The following is a 13,135-nucleotide window of genomic DNA, read 5'->3' as shown; positions in this document are numbered from 1 at the left end:
TAACAAATGGCTTTAGAATTTTAATTTATAAAGCTTCATGAAAAATGCTTGGTGGTTGAAAGTGAACGTGTGTTCAGCTGATGCGATCGTGTTGGCGCCTCTTATTAAACCACATTTTCCTCTGGTTTGAAATGTAAATACGCCTTTTTGAAACGAAGAGATAAAAGTTGATGAAATAGATGAAAGAGGTGAAGTTATGAGGGAGGCTTTAAAGAGAACAAATAAAGGTGTTTTTAGAATGAGGCATATTGCCTTTTAAATGTAAAATAATGGACATATGGGAAGGGCTTGTACAGACCAGCTGCAGAGAGAGCGGTTCTGTGGATCTGGAGACAGCTGAATGAAAGGATCTGTGGCCAAATACCCACAAGGCGACAACTAGACACTCTTTAAAAAAACATATCTGTTGTACTCAGTGTGCACACACGCTTATTTTTTTAATATATTAAGCAAAATGAATTATTTGATTGCTTTCATTCTTTCAAATAAAAAACATTATTTCACCTCACTTAGCTCTTCTAAGACTCCTTCATCCTTAAGCTGCAAAGCTTCCAGGTGTTCTGCTTTGAATAACAAAGGAACAAGAAGTACATTTGAATATTAAAAAGACTAAGGGAATCCATGAACATTGACCAGTGAGCTATTATAATAAGTTTGCATTTTTAATATGTGGATCCATCTACGCAGCAGATTAATTACTTCTGCGGGAGACTTGAATAAAGTCCTTTTCTGAGTGCTGCTGCCCGTGAATGTTACAAAGTGTTGATGGATGAGAACTGCTGCCAGCCTGGATTTTCTTTTTATTTGCTGAAAATCATGTGGGCCACCATTGGCGCGTTCACCATCACTTAGTGCTGCGGGCAAGAGAGAAGAGAGAGATTTGGAGATAGAAGCAGAAAGAGAGACAGAAAAGGGCAAACTGAAACAAAAGCAAGGTCCTAACTGGACACAGAGCTCCCATTTGGGAAATGCTGGAAGAGGAACAAAGTGGGGAAGGGAGTAATTAAAAACACAAGCCTCTCATTGGGTTTTGTAACACCATGGCTTGGAAAGACTGCGGCTTTTATTGCTCAACAATTATCAAAAAACATTTACTCGTGTCGTCCCAAGCACACATGCAAGGAATTATACAAAACATAATGAATGTTAATAACTTTAGCTCAGACCACACTGAGACATAAACACATGCAGCCACACATGCTGATCGTTCAGGCACACGCATAATCACACAGTGGTTTTTAATCCAGAGCCCCAGAGCTGTCCCACTTCCACCATTGTGTTTCTCTGTAGCTGTGCTCAGCGGTCCAAGGGGTGTTAACCGTGTATGGTGCTCAGCATACAGATCCTGTGTCCCCTGACCACCCTCTTTGTCTACTGTAAAGTTGGGCCTCCCAGTGACAGCATGTCCTCTAACGTATGGGGATTTTTCTGCAGGCCTAGCCCAGGGAGACAGCTGGTTTCCCAAGCAGCAGCCTCCACTGTGTGGACGGATTTCCAAACACTAAACACTAAACTGTTTTCTTGCTATCTCATACTCTCTCTTTCGTCACTAAATTTTAACACCCTCTCATACCTTTTTGTTTTCTCAGTGTTTCTCATTAACTGCCTCTCCTTTTTTTTGCTTTTTCAGTTACTCATGCTTCAAACATGACTGTTTGTTCACACTCCTTCCCTTTCTCCATCCCTTTCTCTTCTCTCACCTCACTCGTTCTCAAGGATAAAGTCTGCTTGCTTAAATTCCCACGCTAGCAAAAGAAGAAATTAGAGTATGTGCTTACTAAATGTTTATGTTAGGTGGTTTCTTTTTGAGGAATTAGTAAGCAGATTCAGTATTAGGTTGCAAATAAATTCCATGACTATAAACACATTTCAGTTTTATTTAAAGTGCTATTGACAGCTGTGCAGAATTCTGTATTTTGTTTTAGTTAACTGCACAAGCAAGTACCTGTAAGACACTAAAAAAGGCAAAATTACCCAAGGTTTTTAAAGATTTGGCTGAAACAATCCTTGTCGACGATGGCATTGCACTTACTACAGTGACACATACTGATCAATGGAAGTACTTTAAGATTCAGTATCATGCTCAAGGCCTCTTGAATCTGTGACAAGAGGGCGACTGAGGTTTGGATCACGCTCAGTCGTCAGTGATAGGCATGCAAACATGATTTGCTGAGATAGAGATTTTAGATGATTTATTTTTGAGCAGACTGATATTATAGGAAGTGGGAATAATTTTAGGGTCATCGTGGTCATCAAGAAAAACACTGTGCTGAAGTATGTTGTTTCTGATCAGGCGGGAAACTCATAAGTCTATTTAACTCTATTAAATCTCTTTACTTAAACTGATCTGTAAAATGTAGTTGTATTCTATTAGGACAACTATGATTTCATCAGTCACCAAGTGCAATATATCAACAGGAATCTTCCTTTGCTGGATACATTGGCAGTTGAGATAAACATTGTAGCAGCTATTCTGAGACCAATGACATACAAGGGCACAGAATGCTGTTTATAGAATATTTATGTTTATTGATTTATTTGCATTTTAACATTAACGTCTCCTTTTAATTAATGGAGGATCTTGAAATTAATGAACCAGGAACTGGTTAAGTATAAGCACGATCACTTATATATTAAACAATGCCCACACAAATGTGTCACACAGTCTTTTTTATGTCCACCATTTGAACCTGTTTATAGCCAGATTCCTATTTTCTTATGTGGGTGCTTTCTTCCCAGAATGCAATGGTGTCCTTCAAGGAGCTCTGTGGTCTGACCCCTGCAGCCAACATGAAGCAGTGTATCCTGACGGTGTCTACATGGCTGATGAACAGCGAGAGATCGCTGAGGGTAACTGTGGACCTGAGCGAGACCTATCCCACCATGGAAGCTCAGGGTGTTGTGCCTGAGCTGCTGCGCAAAGTACTGAACGCCTATGACATGGTAAAAAAAACAACAAACAAAAAAAACCCAGCACACACAGAAAAGAGTGAATGCCACCACCTTTGACACTGTCAGGCAAACAAATGCGTTAATAATACAGATGTGCGTAAATGTTATGTGAATGGTTCTGAATTTTGCACTGGAAGTACTTTTGTGTTTTCCTTTTAATTTCAGTTATTAAAATTCAGTTCACACAAACATTCAGACACTTGATTACATTTCGCGCTGCGTGTGTGAGGACAGACAGTAACACCTGTCCTTTATCGTGCAGCATCCAAGTAAATATCGATTTGGGGAAACGATGAGATCTCAAAGCATAAAGCCTTCAAGTGTAACAACAAAGTCTGTGCTGGGATGATGTGATTTGCATTTCTTGTCCCGTGCAGATTTTCATACATGCTCTGCTTACAAAGGTAAACTAGAAAAAAAGGCAAAGCAGAGAGTAAACTTGTTCCCTGCCTTATTGCCTGATTGCTTAACATTTCAGGTGTTAACACAGCTGGTTGAGTTTTACATGGCTTCTAAACATTGCTCAAACCAGCTCAATGACCAGCCAGATTATATAGCTTCAGTTACTCATTGTATTATTTCACACGTCCTTCTCTGTCTTGCCTCCTCTCTTGCAAGAAAACCATATTTTTCACCCACTCGACATTGGCTGTGCTCAGAAAGGGGGTTGGAGGACGCTGCCTGTAATTAGTCATCACCCGCTGTTTGTCCTGCCCTCCTCTCTTGTGAGACTTAGTGGGAGCTGATGAAGTGAACGAGTAGTGAGGAAAAGGTTGTAGCATGCACACTGCTCAGGTCAACAGCGCTCCTGCTGTTGACACCTACAGATGCACGCACACATCAGTAGGAGCACAGGGCACAGCTCCACGTACAGTACAGTCTGCTTTGGCTTCACAGCAGAAGGCTTGGTCCTATCAAACCAACTCTCCAGTCTACTTACAAAAAGGTTTTTGGGGAAGAAGCCAAAAAACAAGTCCCAACTCTCATGTTTCTGTTTTAGAAAAAAAATGGCAAAATCATACACGTGCAAGTGTCTGTTTGATGTTCATTATTCTCTCTCTTTCTCTCTCTCGTGACAAATCCCGTCACCTCCCCCGATTTATTTCCCAGTGTTTTTTCTAGCACTAGTAATTGTTCTGTTAATTGTGTTATGTTAGAGGTGTGAGCTACTTACAAGACCAGAATGTAATGCAGCTTAGAGATATGCTGCATATTTTTTTCATTTTTGTAAATGGCCATGAAATTAACAGTACTAACTCCAGTCTGTGGGGTTTAGTGAAGATTTTTCATTTAGAAATATAGATTGATGACATATTATACATGAACATTTTTCTATTTCTATTGTCATCTTAACCCATACCCATTATGACATTTTTGTCCCAAATGGCTTCCCTTTTCATAATTTCTGCATTTAAACTACTTTTCTTGAAAAGATCAAAACAAGAAGAGGCATGTGCATGACACACACACACACACACTTTAAGAGTCCACTTCCTGTCTCCCACATGAGTGTGAAACTTCATTAGCCTCCTCCTCTGTGCTGTAGCGATAGTCCAGCTGCTCCTCATCAGCACTGTGGTATGATGTCTACGGCTGAGAGTATAACTTTTCCATTAATAATACTGATACTAACAGAGAGACCTGTCTAAAGCATGTTTTGTTCGATAATTAGGAAATAATGTCTGTTTTAAGACTCATTAACTGCTGACATACCAAACACGTTGCTTGCAAGTACATTCGTCTCGTGAATTTTACCCAACTTATTTATATAATTGCATAAAAGACAAAAGAAATCTCAGCCGTGTTGTTTATATGCCCAATTAATTCGAAAGAATTTTCTGATTATGATCTGACCAGAATTAATCTAATCAGACATTTACATGGCAGCTTTGTTGCCTTAATTGGGTTAGGCTGAATTGTTATTGTCTCTGTAAACGTAGCAATTAAGAGCTCATTCCAAATACTTCAAACTGAGCCCTGACTGAGGGGATCAAATCTGTTATAAATGAACAAAAACAATGTGGCAGGAATTTTTTTTTGAAGTGTTTACCTCTTAGCATTTTTATTTGTTCTCGTCTTTATATTCATTGATTGACCACAACATTAAAACCACTAACCTGCCAAAATAGCTCTGGCATAAGCTACCTCAGGGGATAACAGGCACTGTAACGTTGGCAGTCCATCCTGTTGCTTAGAGCCCTGTATTACGAAGCATACCCAGACTATCTTTCCATTATCTGGATTCACTTACCCTAATACTGGCAATTGGGATAAGCAGTCACTCAAAGCTGGTTATCAACTCGTTAAGTTAACCCAAGATTTCCCCCCTGCTCGTTCACATGAAAAGAGCGGTGTTGGCAGCATCTGATCAATCACAGACATGAAGGAGTATATCAGAAGTAGAGCAGCTGATTTTACAAAGGAAGATAAAACTATACCACAGAAAAATATGCAGCTTTTAAACACATAATACAGTGCAGTGTGAGCGTGTGTGAGAGTAAAAACACTATAGAGTAAATATAATGTAGTGCTGAAAGTGTCTGCTTTGAAGACTGGAAAGAAAGCTTGCAAAAATGCTGACTTTGTAATTTAACAGACTTATCAGTATCATAGCTCTATCATTAAAAGCTTCCTGTCGTGTTCGACTCAAATCTTTACAACTTACAACTTTACAACTTAAAACACTCATAAATATTGTGTTTTACATCTGATTGCCTCAAGGCCTTATGATATCCTCCACACTATGCACTTGAACGTATGAAAGTGATGAGCACCTCTTTCATTGAATTTTGAGTGTTTTTTATCAACCTAGTTACATCTGTGGTGTTCCCGATCAAAAGTGAGCGCCATAGGAAATGAATGGGAATCCACTCGACCCCCCCCCAACCCCACCCCCACCCATTGGCCCTTGACCCCCTAAATGGCCCACTGAACTGAATTTGGTGGTGAAAAATGTTTGTTATGCTAATTTAAGAGCTGTTAAAACTGAACGGTCAATTTTGACTGGGAAGAATTCGATGGATTATAATCGTGTATTTCATTAAGTTATTGTTTAAAAGACAGTTTTGGTTTTTATTCTTTGTCAGATAACTCCATATGTCCAATGTGGACAAAGCCAGCAACACAGTGAATTACTTTAACTGAGGTGACTAGCAAACAGCTTGCTAGCTATCCGACGCCTACCTGCTTCTTTCTGCTGTAAATTTTATATAAGTCCTTTTTATAAGGACTGATTCACTTTTAGAACCACCTTCAAGTGGCATTTCGAAGAACTGCAGTTTTTGGGGGTTCTTCCAGTGTGGTTTCATTTTTTCAGACCTGGAGGGTGCCGCTTGGGGTTGCGCTCCGTGGATTGGGCTTGTTCTGGCACATCCCTCTGATGCTCGATTGGATTCGGATCTGAAGAATGTCGAAGCTGAATGAATTCCTTGAGCTCTTTTTCATGTTCCTTGCACTGATCCAAGGAACATTGTCCTGTCTCGGAGGGGGGCGGGGGTGTCATGTTGTGTTGGAGATTGCCTTGTCGAGGGTGGTAATATCCACATGAATGCAAATAATCCAAGGTTTAGATGATCGAGTTTATTCACTCTGTCATTGCTTTTAATGGTGAGGTTGATTTCTTTTCTATACTGGGAGGCCCTGGTAGGGAATTAAGGTGTTCTACAAATTAACTCCATGTCTTCTTTTTATTGTAGCTGATCCAAACCAGCAAAACGCTGATCGAGTCAGCTGATGTGGTCTACTCCAAGCTCACACAAGCACAACGAGCAGGTATGTACCACTGTTTAGTCACTGTTGAAAAATGCTGACCGTTATGCCTTTTCATTAAATATCTAAACAAATTAAAAGAAAGAAGATATGAATGTGTAAATAAGGATTTTAAAAAAAGAGGTTCAGATAAACGGGGTGTTAGCAGCAACATTCCATGACAAAATTTATATTTATAACTGGAAACTTGAGTCAAGTTGATATTTATCCTTCCCGTTGGCTGTTAAAAATGTGTGATATTGTCCTGTTCCTTCCTGCATTCAAAATCTTTCTTCTTATGACACTTAAAAAAATAAGTGTTTCTATGAAGCAAAGCAGGAAACTGCAATCTCTCTGCTACTGTGATGAAAATGACTCATAATTCAAGGACAAAATTTATGAGAAATGATTTAAATTACCTCTCTTACTGGCACATTTCATTAATTTGTTTAAGACAAATAAGATCCACAAGAAAACAGCCTGTGTTTATTTAAGGAGGGATGGATGTTTTCAGCTTCTCTGCTTTAATCCCAAATGAATCATGTGATTTACGAATGTGCATCCGCGCCCTTTTAAACACATTGTGTGTCATGTCCCCCTGCCCAGCAGAATGAGCATTGTGTGTCTACTCCTACAGCATCTGCATCAACATCAACAGCCGTGGCTGCTGTCAATAGAGCAGGCCATCATCAGTGAGTCAGCAGAGTAGTAATCATGTCAGTGGGCAGGTGAAAACAATCATCCAGCCACACAGACAAAGGGCTGCAGGAGAAAGAGGACAGAGAGCATAAACATCCTTTGAGAGGAGGAGAGAAATGAAAAGGTTTGACAAAGTGTGCAGTAAGAGGGGGAGGGATGGAAATGGTGAGAAAGGACTGAATTAACAAAGCATTTTATCAGTGCAGTCTTTTAAAAGGGCTGCTTGATGCAAGAGGTCCAGTGTTTTAGGAGAGAGGATAAAATTGGCCATAATAAGATCATTAAGGGAGAAATGGCTTAAAATCAAGAAATCCTGTGGCTTGTCTTCTCGAGCCTCTTTTAAATTCAGCGCTAATTCTTCCTCATTTGCCTTGCTGCTTTGCTATGCAGCAGTGCCTCTGCTGAAGAGCTCCTCGAAAAAGAGCTCAGTTTGAATAGTGACATCTTCATTTTTCATGTTAAGACATTTTATGGCTACAGGAAACCGAAAGACATGATTGAAACTAATGAACATGAATAATAAACTAATGAACCTGCAGATTTGGCTCCGTTATAGACCTGGTGTGAACTTGAAAATGTGTATTTTATTTTACATTTTATGTGTGAAAACTGGGGTTGGCTAATTGGCTCATGTCAACCCAATATCTTGAGGCTGTTAAGTCCACTTTAAGCCTGCTTTACTCCCCGGTGTCACTCAGAGGCAGACATATGCTTAACACCCCTGACCACAGCAAGCCAAGCTGATATTTGTGCAGCGCAGTTACACAGTGAAGTAGGCTAAACCCTGGAGCTTCAATCATAGAGATGCCCTCCCGCTCCAAGGTTCCCCAGTGCAGAGCTAGAAGCATCTTCAAAGGCGATGACAGGAGAGTTAAGCAAAGCTTAAGCCTCACACACAGCCACGCCACAGCCTCAATCACATCAGTGTCCGCTAAAAATCAGAGGTTTCAGCTTTGTGTGCTGCTGCAGACACATGAAAATGTTTTAAACAGAACAGTAATAAATGAACCGTGTTCTGTTTTGTAGATTAAATGTATGCTTCTCTGACATAACTGAAATAACATTCAAAGGGGCTCATCAAAAGCCTTCCAATGCAAATGAAATGCAAATATTAAAGTTTTTCTAAATGTAAGTTAAAAGAAACATACAAGGACACCAAAGGTAGGAGCAGCAGCCTTGAGGGGCCTCAGCTGCATGCCAAACACAGCATTTTTCCTATTACTCACTCTAATTCCCTCTGCCCCAAGCACTCACACACAAGCCTTCGTCCAAACCATGCAGTTCTCAAATATACATCTCCTCCGTGTGTATGCGTATCCATACTTTCAGGCCTTGTAGCTTTGATGGCAGTAAATGAGGCAGAAAAATAAAAACACGTTGGCCAAAGAGCAATCGTTTTCAGTGACACAGTATAACATTACAGCAGGCAGCAAAACAAACACTTTCCCCAACAGAGTTTAGAAAATTTAACTTACTTGGCTTTTTATGGATAAAGTTACCTATTGCCTAAAATGAAAATTGGAAAATGGGAATTATAAGCTTTAAATCTAATCTTGTTGACTTAAGTGAATATAAAGGCAAGTTAGCCTTTATTAAGTCATTTCAGCTTAGAATAAACAGAGCAGAGTGAACCTAACACCAGTATTTGATACCATACTTGTTTAGTTTTTGCAGCTTCACTTGCTGCAATGCCATAATAATTGGCTTAATATTGTAAGGTTGCTCCCTGTGCAGCAACACATGTAATCACATTTGGTATAAAGAACAAAAATACACATTTGTATTTGTGTTAGAACATTCTTGAGGACACACTATGACACCACCAGCCTGAACTGTCAATACAACGCAGGATCTTTGCTTTCAAGTTGTTTGTGCCAGATTCTGACCCTACCATTGGAATGTCACGGCGGTATTAGAGACTCATCGGACCAGGCAGCGTTTTTTTTCCAGTTTCCTGTTGTCCAGTTTTGATGAGCCTGTGTGACTTATAGCCTCAATTTCCTGTTCTTAGCTGACAAAAGTGGCACCTGATGTGGTTTTCTGCTGCTGTAGCCCATCTGTTGCCTTGCTATGAGCTCAAAGCAGTCTGGCTATTCTCCTCTGACCTCTAGCATCAGCAAGCATTATGGTCTAGAAAAGTTGGATACTGGATTCTTTTGGACCGTTCCTTGTAAAGCTCATGGATGGTTATGTGGAAAATCCTAGTAGATCCAGGTTTCTGAAATAACTAAAACTAGTCTGTCAGGCACCAACAACCCACTTTCAAAGTCACTTAACTCACCTGCGTAAACTTCAGCAAGCTGTTGTACAATGTCTGTCTGACTTAATGCATAGAGTTGTGTCATGTAATTGACTTATTGGATATTTGCATTAATGAGCAGTTGAACAGGCACTTCTAATAAAGGGGACACTGAGTGTATGTATATGTACAGATGCATAAGCAGTATTGGTGGTCCAGGTGGTTCCTTAAATTTAAAATCTGCTGTTGGCAGAACAGCAGATGCAAATCTTACTTCTCTTGTCTAACCCTCTACCAGCAGATGAACATGGAAACAAACCCCAACATTTTGCTTCATGCACAAAGGTCACCTGCTTAATCACATGCTAATTTGGACTTTTTATTTCTTTATACTACTAACCAGACTAATGACTAATGATCAGTGATCACAAACCTGACCGCAGGCTTTTAGTTCCCTGTTGGAGCACTTAAAATTCAATATACTCTAAGGTTATTGTGGATTATTTTACTGTAACATATAAAAGATGCTGCTTCATCTTTAAGTGTTCAGATGTTTAGTTTAACATAAATATGAAACTAACGCAAAGCAAAACATACTGAGCTGCTTGTTGTGAAACTTCTCTAAAATGACAGAATATATGTTGGTGGACAAATAAAATTCTAGACAGACTTTCTGCAGTAATGCTACAGTGTCACTGTCCCTAAATAGACTTTCCCCTTGTTTTTATCATGTTCTTAACCTGTGTCTCAGCTCATTAAAATGATTTCTTACCCCTGGAGAAAAGAAACGCCATGCATTGCACTGGGTTTGACTCGACTCCCCCACCAAAACTCGGCATCATTCTGATGGCTTGGAAAGCATGAATTTACCTATCTTGATAGATTGACAAGTACTGAATGCATCCTTCAGAAGCCATTTCATCAACCATATGATTATGTACATATTGACAATGACAGTAGCATCAGCCTGAACATAGAGAGTCAGTGAGAGGCATGTGAAGCGTGAAATGATGGATTTGCACGGAATAGAAGGTTTTGTCCTCACGATCAATCCAGAAGTCGAAGTTATAATTTTGTTATAATGGCTGTGTGAGAAGCAGAAAAGGTGCTAATGGACGACAGGCTGTCAGTATCCAAAAGAGAATGTGGAGTAGGATCCGTGAGTATGTTCGCTTCATGTAAGCACATGCACTCATTGATTTTAGGACCTGTGATTGAACCTGACACTTTTGCCCTAGACATTAAAATTGTTCTCTGCTCATCAGCTAAATGCTGTTGTGACAAAGCCATAATCACACCAATGGCCACGATCTGAATGAGAGGCTCAAACTATCCTCTTACATCCTAACCTGCCCACTGGCACATTGCTCATTTTAAGAGTAGGAAGTTAAAAATGGATAGTTTGGGGTTGCTGTGGTTTTTAAGTCTCACCAGCACCGCCTCCTTCCTTCCTGTGCACAGTTTTTCCCAGTTATTATTGCAGCTAATCAGTTCAATTTGGGCAGTGAAGCTGACGTGTTGATGAGGATGGAGAGGTGTTAGATAATTCCCCTTGGGCACTATTGATGGCTCACTATCACACACATAATGTGGGACCAGGAAAACAGCTGGGATGCACACTCTGGCACCTCCAGATGCTACCACTGTGTTTTTGTGCACATTGTGTACACTGGCTTATTTGTCTGCATGCATATCTAATCTGTGTGTGGGTTTCCAGTCATTCTCCCCACTAGCCTCTGCTTCACCAGCTTATTTAAAGATTTGTTCCAGCAGTGTTTCTTAAAAATGTAATGCATAAGCTTTGTTGTATTCAGAATTCATTTAGATGTGTATGTGTCGTGGTGTACTAGTTCGTCAGTGCACCGATTTACTCACATCGCAAAGAACAGAGCATTCATTTTCAGATGCAAATGTGGCATGACTGTACCTTTGTATGAAGGTGATATACTTGGTGATCAGATGATATAAATACTTAAATACACACATCCTGGTCGTAGGAGAAAGATTCTAAGCAGAGATGCCTAGACCTCCCTCTTCTTGGCCACATCCTTTAACCCTTCTTTCGGGACACCAAAGTGTTCCTAAGCCACCTGAGAGATATAATGTCTCCAGCATGTTGTGGGTTTCCCCCCGGCCTTCATCCCATTGGGACATGCCCAAAACACCTGACCTAAGAAGCGCCCAGGAGAATGTGGAGAAGTACACACTCTGAGCCCCTCCCCAATGAGAGATAAGCTGAGCACCTTATCCTGTCTCTAAGGCTGAGCCCACACATCCAGGCATTCAGAGGAAAGTCATTTCTGTCACTTATATCCACGATCTCATTATTTCGTTCACTACCCACAGCCTGTGGCCATAGGTGAGCGTAGGTGGACCAGTAAATCAACAGCTTCGCTTTCCCGCTTTGCTCTCTCTTCACCACAACATACCAGTACAGCATCTGCATTGCTGCAGATGTTGCAAGAGTATGTCTGTCAATCTCCTTTTCTGCTCTCCCCTCACTCATTAAGAAGACCCTGAAATACTCCGACTTAAAATCAAAGGTGCTGATTCTCATTTCTCACACTCCCCGGTGCAAGCTGGAGGTCATGACTCAGTAAAGCTAACAGAACCACATCTGCAAAATGAAGAGGAAAGATTGGGAGACCACCAATACTGACATCATCTACCCCTTAGCTGTGTCTAGAAATTCTGTTCATAAAAGATTTTAACAGAATTGGTGCCAAAGGGCAGCCCAGTGAACTCAGTACTCACAGGGAATGAGTCTGACTTGTTGCCTCAGAGCGAATCAAGCTCTCAATGCAGTTGGACAGAAACCAAATGGGCTGAAGCTGAAGCAGTCCTGAAGCATGCCTCACATTATATTTTGAGAAATGCAGTCGAGTACTTTCTCCAAATTCCCAAAAACTATGTAGACTCGTTGAGCAAACTTGAATGCATTGTTCTTCCTGGATCCAAGGTTCAACTAACAGATGAACTCTCCTCTCTGGTAACCTGGCATAGACCTTCCCCGGGTGTCATGGATTGGCCGTGTGGGAGCAAGGGTGGAGCCTCATGCAGGACTCTGGGGAAATGGGAATAACTCCAAAAATCTGCTTTAATGCTGTCAGGCAAAGAGTAAACAAAAGCCAAAAATGTATGCAGAAAAAAGCCAGGAATTCCAAAAACCAGAAACCATGGAGCAAGGGAACACACAGCAGTGAGGGACAATATGACAAAGGACAAGGAGAGACAGAGACAACATATACTCACAAGTTAATGAGGGAGAAGTAGCACGTGACAACACAGCTGAGGATAACATAACATAATAACTCAAAAGGAAGTAAAACTAAACACCAAGCACAAAAGACAAAAGACTACCACAATAAAAATGGGAAGTAGCAAAACACAAAGACTAAACAAGACACGGAAACACAAGGGAGGCAGGAACTCAAGGATTTAAATATAAACCAAAGTATAACCATGAACAGAACTAGAAGTGAAAATGAAGCCAGATAA

The 13,135-nt window shown here is 40.5% G+C and overlaps 1 protein-coding gene across 1 annotated transcript in view; it reads left to right on the top strand.

Moving 5' to 3' along the window:
- LOC308410671 (inactive phospholipase C-like protein 2) overlaps window positions 1-13,135 on the top strand; it is a 70,692-nt gene that overhangs the window by 48,676 nt on the left and 8,881 nt on the right. Inside the window, exons 3-4 of the mRNA XM_080904203.1 lie at window positions 2,740-2,943; window positions 6,648-6,723. Of these exons, the coding sequence (XP_080760329.1) occupies window positions 2,740-2,943; window positions 6,648-6,723 (280 nt within the window). The remainder of the gene's footprint in view (window positions 1-2,739; window positions 2,944-6,647; window positions 6,724-13,135) is intronic.

Source organism: Rhamphochromis sp. 'chilingali', assembly GCF_963969265.1.
Source record: "Rhamphochromis sp. 'chilingali' genome assembly, chromosome: 15".
NCBI classification, from domain to species: Eukaryota; Metazoa; Chordata; class Actinopteri; order Cichliformes; family Cichlidae; genus Rhamphochromis; species Rhamphochromis sp. 'chilingali'.
The sequence above is the reverse complement of the archived record's forward strand: the minus strand, read 5'-3'. Positions and strand labels throughout refer to the sequence as shown.